Source organism: Falco peregrinus, chromosome 16, assembly GCF_023634155.1.
Source record: "Falco peregrinus isolate bFalPer1 chromosome 16, bFalPer1.pri, whole genome shotgun sequence".
Classification (NCBI taxonomy): domain Eukaryota; kingdom Metazoa; phylum Chordata; class Aves; order Falconiformes; family Falconidae; genus Falco; species Falco peregrinus.
In genome coordinates, this window is record NC_073736.1 from 5011972 (window position 1) to 5033533 (window position 21562).

Here is a 21562-nt window from a genome sequence, read left to right on the forward strand (position 1 = left end):
ACAGTGCCCAACAAAAGTCAGAGCGCAATATGGATCCCGTATCCCTAATAATTTGATTTATTTCCCTTCCTTTTCCCCTAATAGCTAATTAACTCTCTAGCAGGCTGATGTTTCCCCTTTGCTGTGTACTACAAGTATGAATAAAGGTGTGCAGAGCGTGCCTGGAGGTCTCGGGGGGAAGGATGTAGCTACTCTGGTCCCCAGGCAGGATCGGATCCTTCTGAAATCTATAACTGTGTGTGTAATTTTGTATTTGCCAGGTGCTCCTCTGGCCACCAAGCTTAATGACTAAACTAACACCGTTAACAAACCAATGTCTTACCTTGCAGCTATCCCTGCTAACCGTTTGAGAGACTTACCAAAAGGTAATCATCACTAATTCATTGGGTTGATTTTATTTTGTACATTTCTTTTGTTTTGCCTTGCCGATAACGCCAACAGAAAAATCTAGGTGTAGTGGCTGAGAAAGCTGGGAGCTGATGCTTCCAAGTCCTCTCCAAGTTGCCCTTGAAAACCCATCCAGATGGCCGCGGGTAGGAAGGTCCTGAGCCACCTCGTTGTGTGTCCCACAGTGCCAATTCCCGAGTGCAAGAATCACTTTGCCCATACCTGGAAATGGTGAGCCCTGATGGGAGACAAAAAAAAAAATAATAAAATCATATTGAATCCCTTGACCTTTACCTGGACAGAAGTTGGGACTGTTCCGCTTATTGCATGAGCTGATTTTTGTGTGACCATGTGGGTTGCAACCAGGTGGAAAAAGCAGAATTGTGCCTAGAGCGTTTCTAACAAGTAGGTATTTTCATTGAGGTTTTGTGTCCTTTCTATTTGTTTGCGTTTATTTTTTGGGGCAGCTGCACGTAGTTTGTTGTAAGATCACCTATCCCCCTGCTAAGCCACAATATTGTGGCTTTTTTCTCTTTTTTTTGTAAATTGGTTGGAAACAGGAGTGCTGAGGTACTAACAGACTGACTCCTGTTCTTACCTCTGCTGTCAAGAGTGGTTCCAAAGAATGTTTATCGATATGGTGATAGGTGCTTTATATATATAAAAAAATATATATGTATGTGTGTAAAATATATATTCCACTTTCCACCACCAAGTAACATCAGTGGTAGAGGGAGCACGTAGGGCTTCAACGCCAGGCACAATTAGTACATGAGCACATACGTATTTTAAAAATTGCACTGGTCACCGAGCTGCAGGACGTGAATCGTGCCGGAGAGCACGTGTCCTCTCACAGGTCTGGGCTAAGGTGGCCAGGGTTTCCCCTCCTGGGAGAAGCGATGGGAAGTGGGATTCCCAGCTCCTGGGACAATCCCAGCCTGATGTGTCTTGTTACTCGGCCAACAGAACGACCCGACCGGCCCCGTGACTTGGAGCTGACAGACCTGGCCGAGAGGAGCGTGCGGCTGACCTGGATTCCCGGCGACGACAATAACAGCCCCATCACAGGTCTGCCACCAGGCCCTCGGCCCCGTATCCCTCCCGCTGTCTTCTGCACGGTGGAGGGAAAATTCCCTGTGAGCTGACCCTTAACTCCACCTCTCCATCCTCTCCCCCAGACTACATCGTCCAGTTTGAAGAGGACCGGTTCCAACCTGGCATGTGGCACAACCACTCCAGATACCCTGGGAGCGTCAACTCAGCTGTCCTGAGCCTCTCTCCTTACGTCAATTACCAGTTTCGGGTGATTGCGGTGAACGACGTGGGCAGCAGCCTGCCCAGCATGCCCTCTGAGCGATACCAGACCAACGGGGCACGTAAGTATCGTCCTCCCAGTCCTTCTTGCCATAGTGACTTGACGTTGGTCTTCACATCTGGCCACCACCCTCCATGTAGGCTCTCCCCTCATGGGGTGTGATTATAGCCCCTGCAAAAGCAACAGATTTACACAGGTGAGGGAACGAGCGAGCTGGTCCACGCAGTCGTGTGCTGGGTGTAATTTTATATATCGCATCCTCAAGCCCGCAACTGATACCCTGCAGAGCAGCCAAACTCAAACGGAAAGATTTATGCAAAGGTCGCTCCAGCAGAATCTGCTGAAGGAAAGCCTGGGTTCACCTTACCGAGAAGCTTTCTAAAGAAAGTCTTTCATCCTTTCTGAGCACAGGAAGCTCAGAAGGCTCTTAGAAAATTAGACTCAAGTATAAACTGGCCACAAGCAAAAGGCATTTTGTTCCAAAATTGCTAATTCGTTGCCCATTGCTAGAGCTGGCCAGGAGCCCAGGTTGATGCTATGAGGGTGCAAGGCACTAGTACAGGGTGCCCAGAGCAACTGTGGATGCCCCATCCCTGGAAGGGTTCAAGGTCAGGTTGGACGGGGCTGGGAGCAACTGGGCTGGTGGCAGGTGTCCCTGCCCGTGGCAGGGGGTGGCACTGGGTGGTCTGTAAGGTCCCTTCCAACCCAAACCATGTGCTCCAGTCCACAACCAAGACTCGGGTCTCTGTTTGTGTGCCCAGTGCTATGTACATTGCAGAATATTTAGGAATATTCCTATGAGGAATTCACAGGAACTCAGTGGTTTTGCTGCATTTCTTAATTTAACCATTGCAGAGACACTTGTGCAGTATCTGCTGGCATCTAGTGTTGGCTTTTGACATCACTCTGCTTCTTTCAGACTGTCACTCTTGCTCCTGAGGTTGCTTCACAATGGCTGTCTTTCAAAGATTTAGGACATTTTGAGAGTGGGGGAAAAAAAAAAAAAAAGGAAGAAAAAGAAGCTCCTAAATAAATGGCCTGGTTTTCAAGAGTGCTCAGAGTCTCATGTTCCATTAACCTGAATGGGAACTTCTGGAAAAATCAGGCCATTAACTTCTGACTTGGAAGTACTTTTGGCTTGGCACAGTAAAGGGTTTTTAACCACTCAAATGGTCATTTTAACATTAAAACCTGCTTTTTTTTTTTTCCTTTTTTTTTTTTTTCCAAATGTGAATTTCAGGTCCTGAAATTAACCCAACAGGAGTTCAAGGTGCAGGGACCCAAAAAAACAACATGGAGATAACCTGGACGGTGAGTTCTTTGGTGCTTGACAGCCACTCAGCATCTTACCATTACGGTCACAGATGCTAAGATACAGAGAACACAGCATCTCCACATCATACCACATCAGAACATCAGAACTTTAATGATCATAAATAAAATGCAGAAGATGCACCTATTTACAAGAGAGGACGTTGTTAGTGCCTAGAAGAAGGTTTGTGATAAGAACAATAATTTGCCACTATTTAAGCACAAGGAAAGATGCTGGATGGCAGATACAGGTTAGGGAGGATGCTGAGCATATAGGGCTTACGGACCAGCCCTTGCTTTTCTCCGTGCACCAGCAGGTGTCATCCACAAATAAGCCAGCATCGCTATGGAGGGTAGGAATTACAGTGGGAGTACAGACTGGAATATAAGGATAGGGTTCTTGGTCCTGCCTTGGTGCTGGAGGGCAAGGACTGGGTAGGTCTCCCTTTGGGAACAAAAGTACTGACCTCCTTTGGGATTCGCTGATGGAGCGTGAAACAAGAACCAGCTGCTGAACAGAACTTTTCGGAGCTCCACGGCAGAGAAATACAGTTGCTCTTTCTTCTTCTCACTTTCTTTTTCTGTTTTGGTCTATCAAGCCTCTGAATGCAACTCAAGCTTATGGGCCCAACCTCAGGTACATCGTGAGATGGAGGCGAAGGGACCCCCGAGGGAGCTGGTACAACGAGACAGTGAAGACGCCAAGGCACGTCGTCTGGAACACCCCCATCTATGTACCCTACGAGATCAAAGTGCAGGCAGAGAATGACTTTGGCAGAGCACCAGAGCCTGACACCGTCATCGGCTACTCAGGGGAAGATTGTGAGTACTTTCTCAGCCGGAGATCGTAAGTGTTTCGGGGCTGGATCCCACCTGAGGTCAGTGGGTTGGCACCTGTGCCCGGGACGTGCTCACAGCTCTGCTTGATTTGGCACAAAAATCCAGTTCCAAGTGTTGGAAGAAAAAGGTTTGGCCGTTAGATTCTGCTGGGGGCTCTGCCTGCATGACCCCAAGTCACTGAGCCTCTCCCTTGCTCTCTGTAACACTCGGATAACACTTCTGAGGGTGGAAGACAGTAAGATTTCACTTCAGATGAACTCTGACTGTATTCCAAGAAACCAGATGAATTTTTTTTGCCTCTGATATCTGTAGAGAGCTGAGTTCATCTCAGAGGAGAGGTGCTGTGAGTGGCCTTGGTTCATCCGGGACTGGATTCTTGTGCCTCCCTGACAAAGCCCCAGCTCAGGCTCCTATTTGCAACACACCATTGGCTCAGCTTTTCTTTCTTTAAAACTTCCCACCTGGTCACCAGAACAGCAGCCACCTCGTTTAACCCTTTCACCTTCTTTCTGGGCTACTGGGATCACTGTCTGCGCCTGTAGCATCCGACAGTCTCAATGGCGCTTATCCTTACCCAGTTAGGATCATGCGGTTTGCTGCCAGCAGCTTTGTTTTGAAAGAAATAGGTGTCAGTTCCTCGAATTGCAGCAGGAGTGGGGGGGCCCTGGCTGTGTGACTTTAGAAGTACCAAGAAGGAAGGCAGATAAGCCAGCTAACCATCCGTGTCTCCAGGCTGGAAGTCAAAGGGGCACAAAAATGGGGCACAGTAATTACGAGCAAATCGGCGATCTTGTGCTGAGGGAGCACGCGTGACGCCTTCTCTTCTGGGCATCTTCTCCCAGCGGAGACAGGGCAACGGGAAGGAAAATGGGCAGGAATGGGGGGAGTCAGGGTAAGAGCTGAGCACCGGAGCAGAGCTGGACCTAGCTGAGAGGCTGTCACCAAAAAAGCTCCACAAGCACCCGGCTGCACTGTCGTCTCCGCGCTACCAGGGTCTTCTTTCCCACTTTCAGTTGGAAAAGTGTGTAATAATTTTGAGGTTTGGGAGGATGTGAACAAGCCCACACATGCGCTTTATATGGAGGTAAACCAGGGAGCCCAAAGTTGCCGTATCACATCCCAGACACAAATGTGGTCCTGCCTGTATCCCGAGGCTGGGACAAGTCAAAAAACCAACTAAACAAAAAAAAAGTAGCCCCTGAACTGCTTCACAAATAACTGCAGATTTCTACATATGAGCAGGTGAGCTGCAAAGAGGAGGTAATAAACCCAGCGGACCTACAGCAGGTTCTGACCAAATTCAAATGAACAGAGGTGGAACTAACAGGTAGTTTTGTAACCCCTGGGTCTAACGGTAGCCAGCTGGGCACAGTGGGAGGGGGCTGGATTTGCCAGGACCCTTCACTCGGAGAGGGAGAGCCCTGCCTGGCGTGTAGGAAGGAAGCCCTGCTATAAACTGGAGCACGACCATTCTTGTGATGGCTGGCTGATGAAACGTTTTTTGTTTGGGGGTTTTTGTGCTTTTTTTTTCCTTCCCCCCTTCCTGTGGAAGCAGTGACAATAGTCAACTTTTCAAGCATGCACATGTTGGGGAGAAAGCACGGGGGCAGAGGTAGGTGCTTGTGCTGCTGTTCTGGGTATTCACACGCTTAGGGGGTTTGCTCACCCCAGGTGGGGGCAAGAAGCTGGGAACTGGCCCGTTGCTGCTGTTTTATTTTATCCAGTTTGGAAATCCTCAGGAACTGAACTTAAGGAGGGAGAAAAGGAGGTGATCATACCTATGAAACGCTGCCAGCAGACAGGGCAGCCAGAAGATGCCAGAGCTGGGGCATGGAGCTGCTGCTTGCCCCGTCTGCAGCAGCCTGGCCATGCTGCGATGGGAAAACCATGGCAAGGGGGGCAGAGGGGTGTCCGTCCGTCTGTCTGACCCTCCAGGGTACTGCTGGGTGCCTAACGTACACTCTGCTTTATCCCTGAACGCTCAGATCCCAAGGCTGCGCCCACAGATGTTAGGATAAGAGTTTTAAACAGCACTGCCATTGCTCTGACCTGGACCCGAGTGCACCTGGACACCATCCAGGGACAGCTCAAGGAGTACAGAGTGAGCAAACCCAAATCTCTTCGGCACTGACTATTAATACAGCTAACCTTCTCACAAGGCGGGGTGGCCCCGGTGACGGAGCCGCCTGCGACGGGGATGACAGAAAACTCTCCTCCTGCCGTCCCAAGTGGATATGGCTGGATGGGGACACGGAGGCTGAGGTCTCCTATGGAGCCTCACCAGAAACGAAGGGGCTTGGTTTGCTCTTTGTGGTGCCTGGACGGGGCTGGGGACATCTCCTGTTGCTCCCCCAGAGCTCAGTGCTGGGCTGGGGTGCTCAAAAAGCAAGCGGGGCTGCCCTTGTGCACCCAGAGAGGGACTTGGGGGTCCTACCCATGCAGCAAGGTGCCTTCTAGCTCTAGAGCTCCCCAGAACCATGGGCTGGCTGGTTCAGGGGGAAATCAACCTCAGACAAGTACAGACAGGCTGGTTTTTGTGTCATCCCCAAAGTACCCACATCATCTTTTAATGAACACCAACCTCTGCAAAGCCTAAACCCAGCGGTTCGTACTAACTGGCAACTAAAGACAGCATGATGGATCCTGTTGTGTTTTGGTGTGTTGGTTTGTTTTTTTTTTTTCTTTTTTTTCTTTTAACATTGGATATTTACGGCTAAGGTAAAATAACATAGCGTTTATTACGAAGGACAGACCCTATTCACAACAAGCAAAAGTCTGCAGAGAGCACCTTCTATCAGAGTTTAAGACATTACCAAAAGCACGTGTCCTGCGAACAGTTCCAGCATTTCAAATCAAATAATCTGCTGGGCATAAAGCAAGCTCCCTAGGTCCGGCTTTCATTTGTGCTGCCTCTGCTCTGGCATTCTGGTTTATTTTCTGAATGGATCTTCTTTCTGCATGAAATAAGATTTACAGTCGGGGCTTCGAATGGGAGACTTTCCAAGTTCAGGCTTTCCTTTGTGCCTGGATGCATCTTCCCTTGCACACCGCTACGGTGCTACTCTGGGTAGAAAGTCACTCGCTGCCTAGCACCTGGGAACCAGAAACAGCTCTTTGTAGTCTGAGCTTAGTGGTTTTGCTCTGTGACCTTTGGTAAGCACTTAACCCTCTGCTCAGCCTCTTCCTCCAGTAACACCACTGACCTGCCTGGCTGGGGGGGAGGGATGTGGAGCTTCATTAATTACTCTAAAAGGCTTCTGCAGCCCAGAGCTGCTCTTTGGAAAGGCAACGTTTTGCTATGCTTTGTTAATGAAAAAACAAACAATTGCACTTAAATGGGAAAAGCTTCACTTGCCATGCATGTTTCTTGAAGGCCTATTTCTGGAGAGACAGTAGTTTGCTGAAGAACCTGTGGGTCTCCAAAAAACGGCAATATGTGAGTTTTCCTGGAGACCGAAACCGGGGCATAGTGTCCCGGCTGTTTCCTTACAGCAACTACAAGCTTGAGATGGTTGTAACCAACGGGAGAGGAGATGGGCCACGCAGTGAAATTAAGGAGTTCCCCACACCCGAAGGAGGTACGTTCCCCAGGGGGGGGGGTTGTGCAAGGCACCCATCCCTCGGGTGCGTGCTGGGAGAGGCCTGGGGGGGTCAGCAGCGATGCTGCTGGGGAGATGCGAGGGATAATTTTTAGCTGAGCCTGGGCAGCATCACTGTCACACGGCACTGCTGCACGCCTTCGTCACCGTAGGGCAGGTGACATCTCTGCAGCTACACCTAAGAGCTACCTACTGGCACTGTCTCCTCGATCTAAAAATCCCACTCAGGTTACTTTGAACGCATCAGCAAGTATTTCTTAGGCTGAACAAGAGAAATGTTTGCAAAACCTCTTCAGAGGCACAGCACTGTGCCCTTGATCTGCTGCCTGACCTGCAAATGTCACCGCGCCTCCCGGTGCTGCGGGTCGGTGAAACAGGAGTGCACATATTCATCTCGCTCAGTAAAAGGCAGTAAAATCTTTCCAAGACCCAAGTACTTTTGTTCCAAAAGGATGTCACTAATACCCCTGTCAGGCTTTTAAGGCAAGAGCACTTCATTCTTCTGTTTTAAAGAGCTTGTGTCAAGGATGAACTTGAGATTTTAATTTTCTTGCTGTCACAGGAGCTATTTATAGACACACCAATAACTTTTTGTTGGAGCTGCACTTTCAGCTGGCAATGAATCTTCCTACAGCACAGATGTTTTTGGCACAGTATGTTATAAAAATGCAAGAGGAGAAAACAGGAGAGGCTAAAGCAAATCCTGTCTCAATTAACACAAAACACTACGGGGTCCTCCTCTTTCTCTTCACAAGTCCGGCTGCACAAGAACAGCATCTCTCGGTCCTGTCTCTTTCTTCATCCACTTGGATGCTGCCACCATTTTCTAAGGATTTTCAATTGATCAGCCATAATTAAGCTTGTTTAGAAAGAAAAGACCTTGTTCCAGTAGAGTGTTTTGCAGTCAGGTGCATTTTTGATTGAGCTGCTTACCTGCGTGCTAGAGGCACAGAGCATTTGGGGTGGCTAAACTCACACATGGGTGGCACCGATTGAAACGATTACAGTGGATTATACTCTTGTCATAAGGAAACTTGGTTGTTGGGGTGGTTTTTTTTTCCTGTACCACTATTTTGTTGGCTATATATTGATATTTAGGAGATTGAATGATATTCTGCAAAACTTCTGTTAGAAAAAATTATAAAAATCACTAATCTCTCAGATCTGAGAGCCAAGTTGTTCCCCCAGTTTAGACATGCAATTCTGAGTTAAAGCAGGAGAATAATTTAATTCAGGACTGTATAATGACTTCCTTCCTTTACTAGCTTCGAATAAGCAGTCATAAAAGCAGCCATTCCTCAGGGTAAGGACCACTGTGCACATGCACCAGCTCCCCCTTACAGATCTCTAGGCATTAATAACACAAAGATGCTTTGCCATGGGAGGAGCTGCTATACTATTTTTCACCGTTCCAACAGACAAACAGATGAGATGTAAATGTTGGGCTGGGTGGGGGCTGTAAACAAGACCAGCAGAGTACGTGTACAACAGGCAGAAATGGGACTTGAGCTGTGTCGCAGCTCCGCTTCACGGCTGTAGCATCTTCCGCGGGTGCGGTACCCAGCGAGCGCAGCGCAGCACGCTGCTGCCGGGGCTGGGGTTGCATGCAGAGCTGCTCTGGTTTCTGCTCCCTGCGCTCACGCTGCTGAAAACCCCGGGCTGGCAGATGGTTTCTGGCACAGATTCTTGTTCAGTCGGCTTCTGACTTTTAGTGTGTGTGTTACCTGTGTGTGTGTCTGTATTTATAAGTGTCCGGAGTGTATCAGCCAGTCTGCGATGTATACAGTATTGTAAGGTATGTTATCTTGTATGTTTTTTCTTCTTTCCTTCTCCTTCCTGGTCCCATCCTCCTCCCAAGTGCCCAGCTCCCCCAGGTATTTAAGAATCCGACAGCCAAATCTGGAAATCATCAATCTGGAGTGGGATCACCCAGAACATCCCAATGGAGTCCTCACAGGATACAACCTTAGATATCAAGCCTGTACGTTCCACATGTTATCTTCTTAGTGATAATAATTAAGTCACGAAATATTTTCCTCACTGCTAGCTACCTCCTCACCTAGCCCAGAAAGTTCTCCATAAGGAAGTGGAGATTTTGGATTCTGTGAGTTGTGTGATGGCAAGGTGAGACAGGCTGGTGTGGGAGAGGAGCCGTGGAGCAGGGAGCATGGCGGGTGCTCAGCAGTTCTCCACAGTCCACCACTGCAGGGAAACAAGTTTGAGCTCTGATTTAGCAAGACCTGTAAGCTCAGTCTGAGTAGTTTCTGTGCTCACTCAAACACAAGCTCCCAGCTGTCAAAGAGGTGCTGCCCAGAGTGCAGCACACTCTGTAGAGCCCAGCATGGTGCCTGGGCCGGCACAAGACCCCGGCACTCTGCTGTGCCTTCCCCCGACCGCCTGTACAACCCTGAACGTCCCCGTTAGCAAGTCCCCCCCGCCACTAAGTCACCAGCCGCCCTCGATGAAGCGTATTGAACAGCAGCTATAGCTCTAAGCACATAGCCCCACACCGACGGCAGGTCGGTCCCGGGGGCAAGGTGCTGAGGCAGATAGCGCAGCGTCTTTCTGAAACCAGGCTGAAGCCACCACGACCTGCCTTTCCTCCCCAGTTAACGGATCCAAAACGGGCCGAACCCTGGTAGAGAACTTCTCTCCCAATCAGACAAGGTTCACACTGCAGAGGACAGACCCCATCTCGCGCTATCGCTTCTTCCTGCGCGCACGGACCCAGGTGGGAGAAGGAGAAACCCTGGTGGAGGAGTCACCAGCCTTGCTGAACGAAGGTATGTGAGCAGCAACAGCTTCTGGCTTTGCTGAGGGGTTAGGGGGGGCGACGGTACACGTATGAGCCAAAAAGCGCAGGTCAGAGGCTCAGGTGGGCAACAGAGCCACCGGTACAAGACAGTAACTGGTGCACAGCTAGATAGACTGGCCAGGACCCAATACTGCAGCAGAAATGCTGCATGCAGAGGGGACAGGGGGGACTGTCCTGTGCTCCAGGGGACCATCATGCTGCCCCCCAAGCCACTGGTCTTCCTCACATGCCCTGGAGCAGGAGGCCACCTTGCTCTCCTCTCGCTCTGCCCCTCTGCACTCTCCGCAGCTGATTCGGGGCAGAGACGGGTGACTCTGACGTGGCTCCAAGGGGATGCTGCAGCTGCATCCTCCAGGCAGTGAACCCCAGACAGGGGCTACGATGCCACCTCCCTGTCACCCCACAATCAGCAGCTGACCTGAGCCCTCCCCAGCAAATCCCCACCTCCCGGATTCATAATCGGATAAAATGCCCACTGTGAGACATTCATCAAACTAAGTGAAAGTTCAGGAGCCCTGAGGGAACTCGGGGAGACAAAAGCTGGCTCTTTCCTTTCTTTAGCAATTGCTAAAAGACCTATGATTTGGTTAGCGCTCTGATTTAATGGAGTTTTTTGTCTCCTTTCCCCCATCTCCCCCTCCCCAACTAATGGCTCTAAGTAGCAAAAGCAATTCCTGCTGATGACCCATTGGAAATGAAATGCTTCTTGACACCTCTTAGGTGGGCTCCAGCATTGCTAATTTACGTGACAGGATGGGAGATGGGGCTGCATATGCTAGGAGAAAAAAAAAACCACTAAGTTACACCCTGGCAAACGTGAGAGGGGGCACGTCATTGCTTTAAAAAGGAGCTTTGCCGAACCAACTGTTAGAGCACAGGGAGCGGATTGAAGTTGTCGGTGCTGATAGTCAATAGTTGAGTTGTTTCATGTAAAAAAAAAAACCATTTGCTTTACTGGGTTTGTTTCTATACACTGGTAACAGCGCCTGTTAGCAGAGCCCAGCCAAATAATAGCCGTAACCAACCACTGTTGTATATTGCTTAACCGCTTTGTATCAGGAGATAGCAGGTACAGCGTGTGCCAGCGTGACAAGGTAAGGTCCCCTGTCTGCAGGGTTGGGGACACGGATGGATGGTGGCACCCAGTGCTCCCCACCTGCCCTGGCCGAAGGGATGAGCTGCTGCCGCTTAGCAAAGAAAAATCGCGGGGGGGGGGGGGGGGGGGGGGGGGGGGGGGAAGCAGCAAGAAAAAATTAGTATACGGTCTGAAGTGATAGAAATAAGGCAAAGTTTGACGTAAAAACTTGAGACAACAGGACACAGGTGGGTCCTGCTAACGACAGGCGTGTGAGCACGATGTGCAACATTAAATGCTATGAAGGTACCTGCTGTAAGGCTACACGAAAGATGAGTTTGGAATTAAAAAAAAAAAAGAAAAAAAAGGCAGATTAAGAGAATTAAACCCATTAATACATTCAGAGGTTGTTTTCTGCTTGCCAGACTCACTCGCCTGAGAAGTTTAAATAAAATACATCTCTCTGATGTTGTGCACCATGGGCTTCAACCCCCACAGGGCAGGACGAGCACTGATGTTAGAATTACACCAGAAAAATTGCGTTCACCAGAAAAAGGTGAAATCTGGAGTGTCAAAACTGGTCCTTGCTGGGATTAGATATCAGCACCTGCTTAAGCACCCTGCTTAACCGCCACCACTGGCATCTCTGCTGCAGAGCTGGTGTGTTTAACTGGTAATCTCCATCTCCACGGAGACATCCCTGCTCTCTGCGAGTGGCTCTGATGCGCAGGAGGGTGACGGGTTGTGGCTAATGCATTTACTCCCTCTCTCTCAAGTCTCTGGTGGTGCTGTGCAAGTGGTCCCCAGTCTCTTGTTGGTGTGTTCTGGTTGTTTTATATATTCCTCTGTTTTCTCTTCCCTTCTCTTCTATGCTCTCTTCGTATTCCCCTCTCTATCCTTGGCGCTGCCCTCTGAAGCCACGCCAACCCCAGGTACCGTACCAGCTGGAGGAGGTAACAGGCATGGGGCAAGGCTCACTCCACTCTGCTCTCTCGCGTGTGCTGGCAATTAAGCATGCACTCCATTAACCCTTTCAATGGGAAGGTGAAGCCTCAGGAGTCTAAATTGGGCATATGGAATGACGGCGGGTAAAAACGAAGCCCCACAGGCAGAAGGGACAAGGGCAGGCTCCACAGGAGGGGCTGCAGAGAGCAAAATATCTCTGAGTGGCGCTTTACAGCCTCCTAGATGCCTCAGGATCGCCAACCCCACCAAACGCTGTCACTGCCACAGACTGAACAAGCAAAAATAAGAGTGAAGTTGCCCTGTTAAAGAGGTTTTTTAACACCAGATCCGCACAAAGCCCTCTCCTTTCTTAAGCCCCAACATCCCTGCCCTGCAAAACAGCACGTTTACCAGCCAGCCCTGACTCGGCGGTGCCCATCCTGCACCCCTGCTCTGCCCTACTTAAGCTGCGTTTTTACACCCGAGAGGCTGGGCTGCTGCTGCTGGCAACATATAAAATCCCATTTTATACCTGTTCCACAGGTCTGTGCTGCAGCACACGGGCACCACACGCCACACACCTCCCCACAGTTCTTGTAGGGCTGCCAGGGCTTTCGTACAGGAGAATCCTTTTGTTTCCAGGTGCCCATTGAAAGGGTTAAGGACAATGTTTGTGCCACAGCTGTGCATGTCTGCATGCGAGGCTATTGCTGGCTTTGCCCTCGATTGCGTATTCCTACAGCAGCATTGAAGCAAAGAGAAACCTTTTCTTGTAACGGGGGCGGCGCCTCTACCTGCTTTCAAGGGAACCCAAATCCCCAGTTACCCAGCGGCAAAGTCCAAAGCATAAAGCAGAACTTCTAGTCGCCCAAAGGACGCCCACCTCTTACAAAAGCTGCAGCTGTGACTTTCCCCCTCTCCCTGCCTTTGAGCCACGATTTCAGCAGCGGGGCCGGCCCCGGGACCAAGCTCAGAGGGGGGCTAGCGGCAGGGTAGGGAGTGCAGCCAGCCCGAATGCACCCTGAATGCTGCGGAAAAGCTTTTGGTCTGGAGCAACAGCACTGGTTTGCCCCGCACCAAGGGCTCTGTAAGAGGGCGTGCTTTGCCTTTGCTGGACACGGCCCCGGGGCTGCCGGGGCTTCCCGAGGAGGAACAGCTTCTTAGAGAAGACTCTTCCCAAGTGATACAAGTGCAGGACCTGCTCTCTGCACCTGTAGGTTTTGCTTTCCTACCTCATAGATGTTTCTCCTCCTTTTATTTCGTTGCAGTGATGTCTCTCCTCCCAATAATTTTGCTTTTTTCCCCCTTTCCTTTCTGATTAGATGCCAATCTTTTTCTTACTGTATTTTTCTCTACCAAAAAGAAAGAAAAAGGGGGGTAACAGATTGGTCTGCTTTGGGTGGTGGGACACTGAAAACAAATGTAACCTTTTGGCTTAGGGGATCTCTATCCTCCGAGTCCGGGAAGGCTGTTTTGCTGCTACAGCTTGTACTTCAGCCAGGGCTTAGCTTATCCACAAGAATCCAGATTTTCTTCATGGATCAGGATCAACTTCTAAAGTACTTTTCTACTTGCGGTGGATATTGCTGAACTTTGAAAACACAACGCCATCTCTTTAGCCTTCCAGCATCATATCATTTCAGGCATGATTTCTTATACTACTGAAAGCTAGATGAATTATTTGCCATTTAAAGGATAATTCTGCAAAAACAGAGCCCGCTGGTGTCCCCCACCTCTGTTTTTTACCTTCTGCTAGGAGAAACAGTAAAGAGAAACGGTATGCCAGAGCTGAAAGAAGTCTGAAAGTCAGTAAGTGGAGCAGTAGGTTGCTCAGCACTAACTCAGGCGCACTCAGCCTCCTCATCGTGCGAGGCTTCAGCCGGAGAAATCAAGGCAGTGGGAGCCCTACCAAGATCCAGCACAAATCTTCGTCTTGCTCTTGAGCTGGATGTCATTTCTCGTTAGGGCATGGGGCGGGGGCGGGAGCTGTTACACAACTTGAGCGGTTTTTGTCCCGAGAGGCTGTTTCTCTTCCCGACAAGTACGGGGTTCCATTGAAATACTGCTTGACCTTTCTCGGTAGATTCATCTCCACTTAATGACCTAGATTTTGTAGATTTTTATGGATTCACAATGAAAGTTGCCTTAAATTGCAGTAAAACACTCTTTGCTGGGGGCTGCTGGCACAAAAAAAAAAAAAAAAAAAAGTCTTTTTTTTCAGGGTAACCTGACATATACAGGGTCATAGCTGTTTTGTATGTGTGTGAGAAACTGGACCAGCTTGATGACATCAAAGTGAAATGCAGGGACTTTTACTTAAGAAAGGCTTTACCTTTCCTAAGCCAGACCTGGACAAAGGGAGAGGTGATACGGGAAGAGAGGACATCTAAAAAGGGCTCTCATTTATGCTATGAATGAGAAAAAAAAAGCAAACACAGATCCTATACTACCCTTGTGTATGGAAAAACTTCTTCAGAGACCATAAAGAGTATTGGTCTTAGGCTTTAAGGAAAAAACACTGACTTTTCTCTGTTCCCTTCTTGTGTCTCCATAATTAGGAAGCGGAGGAGAAAGATCCTATTGTTCGTTTTAGAAACAGACAGCAGGGAGAACTGCTGACCCCTCTCTTTTAGCGGTTGCTCAATCGCTCCTTTCTATTCTTGAATTTCTTACAGCTATCATCAGATTTGGAACACTTTATGGTAAAGCCATTACAATTTCCTTCTGTTGTTAAAATCTGGGAGAGGGTGAGAAGAAAAAGAACCACCCAAATCTCTGAAAACGTATTTTGGCTAATCATCAAAATTCATGAAAAATTAATCAAATTTCTCCAAGCCTAATTATTTTGCAGACACACCCAAGGGAAAGCTGTTACTACAGCCCAACAACACATTAAAAGCATCTTTAAATAATTAAAGATGCAGTATGGATGCGTATTGTTTCCTGTATTTTGCAAAAAACCCATGCAATTAACCCCTGAGCGGTGACACTACTCGGAGCAGGACTTGAGTCCCTCTCTTAAGAGGCTCCCTCTTTAAATATCCCCCTTTTGCTTTTATGATTCTTCCTCTCTGTTTTTGTTTTTTTTTTTCTAATCTGAGCCTCACACACTTTTTGCATAAGGTTTGGCCTCTTTTTTTTTTTTTTTTTTTTTTTTTTTACTGGTCCATTCACAGTCCTAGGAGCCAAGCTGCAGCAAAGAGCATGGCCGTCCTGCTGCAAGCATCTCTCGTTACTTAAGTCTATTAATTGCTACAGCCAGACCGCTGCATCGCCTGTCCATTATAACAGCCCATCTCCTCCCCACCGTGCCCCTCGGTCTCCATCTCCATTACCTGAAAGGGTAATGCATCTTGCAGACAGAAAAAGCAATTTGCCTTGCAAAGATGGGGCCTGTTAATGAGCTGGATGGTCCTTTAGATGTTTCCAGGAAGATGGGCTAGGCTAGGGTGGGAGCAAGAGAATGGGAATCACTGGTGCTGGCTTTTCCTCTGGGTTTCCTGGGTGTACTGGGGCAATTTCAAGCCTTCTTGGAACACGGGTTTGCAGCCTGCTGCTCTGCCCTGAATTTGGGAAGGCAGCAGCCCCTTCCTGCTTTCAGAGGGGGGAAATTTTTTTCCCCATCACACAAACGCCAGATGCTCATCCCTGTCCCTAAACTTGAGGCAACTGCTGCCAAAGCCCTTCAGCGAAGCTCAACGCAGAAAAATAAATCCAGCTACTCCACAAAGCTCAGAAATGTTATACCAGAGAGAGTATTGCAACCACGTTTTTAGAAGGATGTGTGTGATTTCTAGATTTTCAAAAGGAGCAGTGGCACCCCCCCCTGTCCCCCCCCTTTTGCAGCCAGGAGGAGTGATCTGTCACTCCTTAATTAGCCCTGAGGCAGTGGGCAGTGAGCAGGGGACCCCCGGGGACCCCCAGGATGGGCCATGGCCCCACGCAGGCTGCTCCCTGCCACCCCCCCAGTGGGGTGCCCTCTTCTTTGGGGGATGCCGGAGCGCTCTGATCTCTGTCAAAGACTGCCTTTATCTCCCCCCTGACAGAAATCAGCTCTCATTAGGGGATGGATTTCAAAATCTAGAGAATGACCCTTATCTTCTTTCCCCCAAATCTCCCAGCTGAGCTTTTCTCCCGCATACATTTCATATTTATACACAAATGAGGCTGCAGCTTTGAATCCCGGGGCAGCTTAGGACTAAATCTGCCCATGGCTGCGGGAGCCCTGGCCGGCCGCGGTGCTGCCTTCCCACCACCCGCTCCCACTCTACGGCACGGTGCTACCCATCAGTGCTCTCCCCATCCTCCCCCCTCTGAACCACTGCTTTCCAGACTCACCCAGTCCCATTTTACACCTGTTCCTAGGCCTGCCAGGATCATTTTTACCCGACACCCCTTCCTCGATCTCATGCAGAAACCCGCTCAGGAGCGAGCCGTGTTACTCTGATGCAATGATAGCTCCACTCTCGGGGATGGCTTCCACTAGAGCTAGGGTGGTGTGGGCAAATCCTGCCTGGCACTGCTGTTGGCCGGAGCTGAGCAGCACAGCTCAGCCCCGTGCTGAATTGCTACAGTCAGTGCAGCATCCAGGAGGGTCTTGGCACTGCAGCTTCACCTGCGTGCATGCGTATCTGCATGTAATACATAAAGACCATACCCTACATGAGGGACAGCAAAGCTTTGACTTATCGCAGATAATCTCTTCGTATTTAGGGTCTAGAGAAGCATTACAGCTGAATCTCTCCTTCTGCTCAAGCCATTACAGTAGTGCTAGGTGATGCAGCCAGTCCTCGATGGTGCTGTGCGGGAGAGGCACGATGCAGAGACATCTATCAGGCCTGGGAGCTGGGGGGTCGTACTAGGTTTTCCACCAGCTCCTGCCTTTCAGCACGATCCTTTGTGCCTTGTTGGGTCCTGTTTTCCTTAGAAAGGAGCCAGGGATTCACAGGGAAAATGCTGAGAGTGCATTAGCTAATAACTAGTGTCTACGGCACCGTTTGGTTGTGCACATCGCAAACCCGTGGAGGAGCTGCAGCTTAATCGGGTTAATGGTGACATTAACCCAGTGACACTAATCTCTTAACCTTCCAAAAAACCGCTATGAATCAGCAAAGATGGGTGTAAATACATCTCAACCCAAGAAAGGCTTTTCTAATTTATAGCCTTAGGACACAGCAAAGCCCTTGATCGGTAACCGGGTGAAAGAAACGCCAAACAGCAAAACGCCCAACGCCCCCATCGCCGTGGCTGGGCCAGGTCGGATAGGGCTTTGCCAGCTACAAACACCCGAGGACAAAGCCGTGCCACTCCCCACTCAGCCTGGCTCCCTTCCCCGTCCTCAGTATCTCCCACCCGTGGCCGGACACCCCCGCTCGCCCCTCGGCTGGTGATGGGCTGCGCGAGGCGGGTGCTGTGTTTGGGTGGCTGCACTGCTGCATGAGGCTGGCTGCGATGCTGCGTTGGTGCCGCCGCGGAGAGAATGGGCTGCTCTCTGGGCACACACTGGGGTGGGCTGGTGTTTTCTGGGCACACGTTGAGGTGGGCTGGTGTTTTCGGGATGTGCCGGTAACTGTGGTTTTATTGCAGCTGCAGTTGGTAGGGAGATGGACTGAGTGACCTACTGCTCTTCTCTGCTTTTGGACCTCTGGGAGGGTTGAGGGTTTGGGGGTTGGTCCTCCTCAGGGATGGACTTGGTGAAAAAGAAAGCCCTGGCTTGGCTCTGGGACACCTTTTAAAGTGCTTTCCTAGAGCTATTCTGGTTTGTGGGTCATATTTAAAATAGCTGGTTTCACTTGCCTAACGGGGGGGATTTGTAATCCCCTGACCTACAGTGAGAGCAAGTAAATATAATTTAATGCAAGCACCGCAGGGTAAATCTCTGGTCATTTACCTGAGGCAGTTTAAGCAGCATTTCAGCTGCGTTTTCTGCTGGCAGGTTTTCAGGCCCAAGCCAACACACTCCCCGCTTTGGTGGTGTTCAGGACCCCCTCAAACCACACTGCGGGGGGCTGTGTAACATGCACATTGACCCTTTTGCTCTGGAAACACAGCACAGGTGGGACGTGGATGGGGCTATTTAGAAAACAAATTGCTCAGACATCCCCCCTGGACAGCTTGGGATGTACTAACCCCTTTGTCCTAATTGGAATGTAAATTGTGAGGGGCAGTGATGGCAAAGCACCATCCATCACATACCGATGAGCTAAAATCCAGGCTGATGCTAAAGCTGCTCCATCACCAGACTCAGTACCAGTATTAGTGCGGAGATGAGCCAGGAAGGAAGCAGCTGAGAAGCTGCGAGCTGAACTGGCAGCTCGAAAAGGCTGGAGGTTTAGCCCAGGGGCTGCTGAATTCATGTCATTGTGGCTTGCCTGGCACACTACAAATGGGATTATGATGTTCTCTTAAGAGATAAATCCTGTTTCTTATTTCGGGGAGCCCTGAGTGCTCTCAGCGCAGCTCTCCACAGGGGGACAATGGGGGAGGACCCCCCAAACCCCCCTCGCTTGCCTCCGTCCATGCCCTCCGTGCGATTTAAGCCCAGGGTGGCGGGGGGGGCACCGGCGGCGGAGCAAAGAGAAGCAGGTCATTCGGCCCTGGGAAAGGGACCAAACCGTGGGCGCAGGCGGGGGGGGGTGCACAGGAGCAGCCCCCCGCTTGCTGCCCCCTCTGCATCCCCAGCATCGCTCCGTGCCCCTCGGCTGGGCGCGTGGCCATCCCCACATGGGGATGGGAAAAGCCTCGTGTTTCCCAGTGCTGTTTGCTGCTTCCCTCCGCGGTCCCCCCGCTCTGTGCTGTGCTGCCCTGCCTTCTCGTGTGCCTGCACGTCGGGGATGGTGAGTGCAAGCCCCGAGGAGACACCACCTCGTCTAAAAAGCCAGTGTTTCCCTCTCCCAGCTGCAACTGGGCCGCCTCCAACTACAGTCGGTCTAACCAGTACTACAACAACCCCAACTACCACCACCGACACAACTACCACAACTACCGACACAACTACCACCACCACAACTACCACCACCACTACAGCCGCCACTACTCTACCCGCCACCACCGTCGCCACCACAGCAGCTACAGAGAGGGCTCCGGCAGCCACCACAAAGCAGGAGTTGGGTACTGCGCTTTCCTTTTCCTCTAACCCCTCTAACCCTACTAGGACCTTCCCCGCATCTTGCTCAGAGCCAGGATTAATAACAGGCACAGGCAAAATTTAAAGAGATCCCAACACTCTGGGAATGGCTTTGCGAGGAGCTGGAGGTGGCACAGGCTCAGGAATCGAGGTGCACAAGCGGCTCCCTGGCAATGTGGGGGTCTCCGTGCCACCCTCCTGGTGTCAGGCTCGGGGATAACGCAGCCCTCCCTGGGGTGTCGTGATGCTGAATTAGCATCGGTGTTTGGGAAGGAGGTGGAAGACCCTATAAAAGCCCTCAGAAGTATTCTCTTGCCTCTTACTGCCAGTAAAAAGGGGTTCTGTTACTATTATAGAAGAATGTCACTTCAAATTTAGCACATCAACCGGTAGCTAAGAGACCTGTCATCATTTATACAAGTCTTTTGGTTTACGCTGCTGCTCTTTGCGATGTAACCTAGCCAGAGCCCACAGGAGAGCCAGGGAAGCGTTTAACTTACAACACGCAGGTGTGGGCCAGGTATTTATCAGGTCAAGACAAACTTCTCCTGCAATCAGCTAGAAATGGGATGATCAAACTCCCTGTTGGTAGAGGCACATTCTCTACTGTATGTGTTCCACTGAGAGATACAGAGAGCCGTATCTCGCTGAGCCTTGTTTTTAAAAAGTGCTATAATGGTATTTACAGTTAATAAATAATTTTAGGGAGTTATATTCAGGTTATTCAGAAATAAGTTGAGCTAGCAGCAAAAGGGAACGCAATCAAAAGAATTGAGTTGCATAGCTGGATAGGATACACGCAAAAATGCAAGTGCAAAAGCTGCAGAAACCTTTGTTAGCTCTTCATAAAGAGGGAAAGCCGATAGTAACAATGAATGTCAAAGGGGACACTCATTTAACTCCAGGAATCTGATTAAAGCAGTTCGGGCACCTTTCTTTATATCTTTACATAAGGTTAGCTCAGGATGGTTAAAAAAACCTACCAAAATCATATGCTGGGAGGACCCGCCTCCACCCGATACTCTGCAGTGAAATAGATTTGCGAATCAGCAGCACATTTTGCTTATTCAAGATGCACTAATTTGCTTATTCAAGATACAGGCCTAAACTAAGAAATGCAAATTTGTGCTCCAGCTCGGGACACCACCGCCCTCCCCAGCCAGAGGAGCCTTACAGGGTGCTGAGCTGCTAATGGCAAGCCAAGGGAAAGGAAACAGGGAACTGCGCTGCCAGAACAAAACCAGCTTACAAACTGGTGCAAGGGATGCAGGTCGCTGAACGGGAGGTCTTAGTAACGAAGCAAGATCGCTACCGCAACACAGTCACTACAAAGTGACCTCGTGGGGAAAAAGTTGCTGCTGGCAAATAGGCAATTCAGTGGCCAGGCACACGCTGCCACGGAGCAGGGAGGAAAAGAGGAGCTGCCAGAGGAACCGCACGTGTCCCAAACCAGCCTGGGGACATGAGGGATGAGCCCTAATGCGGGCAGACAGGGCAACCGTGTGGCAGCGCAGGTGGCATTTGTTAGAGGGATTCTAGGTCACGTCCCCGACCCTGCAGTGTCAGGTCCTTGCAATTTCCTTTAGGAAAAGGTCACGGAGCTGGCCTCATCCCAGGGACTGCAGTTATTTGTCTGTATTTTGTCAAACCAAATCCTGAGCTACACCTTGAAGTAAATAACAGTAAGGATAAACCCAAGGTGTAACTCACCCAACATCACTTAAATACACACTAAACTAGTGGATTAGCTCTACTTCACCAGAAATGAAGTTCATCCGCTCTCCAAAGCAACGTCGACAATCCTTAACTTCAAAATCAGAAACGAGTGACTTCATTGCCCCACTGGCTGTCTCTAGACCCAGTAACGTGACAATATTCTCCCCCACTCTTTCCTTCTCGGCTGTGGCAGTGAGTTTGTGCACACTCACGCACGTGTCCCCCGCGTGCGTTTGGGCACGAGTTTAGTCAGATTTCCCTGCTGACCGAAATCCTCAGGGATGTGTCACAGAAGTCTTCAGACTCCAAAGATAAGCTGAGTGCAGTTGGACTTAAACCATCCATACGCAACGAGCTTCTGCTACTGAACTTCCCCCAAAAGTTTCAGGTTAAGGATCTTGAAAAGAACAAATACGTCCCGTAGGCACGCTCG

The 21562-nt window shown here is 49.9% G+C and overlaps 1 protein-coding gene across 20 annotated transcripts in view; it reads left to right on the plus strand.

Moving 5' to 3' along the window:
• The window catches only part of NFASC (neurofascin), a 97134-nt gene that overhangs the window by 56203 nt on the left and 19369 nt on the right, over positions 1-21562 (plus strand). For 7 of the 20 annotated variants that reach the window (XM_055819805.1, XM_055819809.1, XM_055819807.1 and 4 more), the window contains 11 exons: positions 330-365; positions 1354-1455; positions 1566-1763; positions 2943-3013; positions 3613-3835; positions 5839-5954; positions 7227-7431; positions 9311-9433; positions 10062-10235; positions 12260-12274; positions 19185-19397. In XM_055819805.1, the coding sequence (XP_055675780.1) occupies positions 330-365; positions 1354-1455; positions 1566-1763; positions 2943-3013; positions 3613-3835; positions 5839-5954; positions 7227-7431; positions 9311-9433; positions 10062-10235; positions 12260-12274; positions 19185-19397 (1476 nt within the window). The remainder of the gene's footprint in view (positions 1-329; positions 366-1353; positions 1456-1565; positions 1764-2942; positions 3014-3612; positions 3836-5838; positions 5955-7226; positions 7432-9310; positions 9434-10061; positions 10236-12259; positions 12275-19184; positions 19398-21562) is intronic. The other 13 variants (XM_055819812.1, XM_055819813.1, XM_055819819.1 and 10 more) reach the window with 9 other exon arrangements.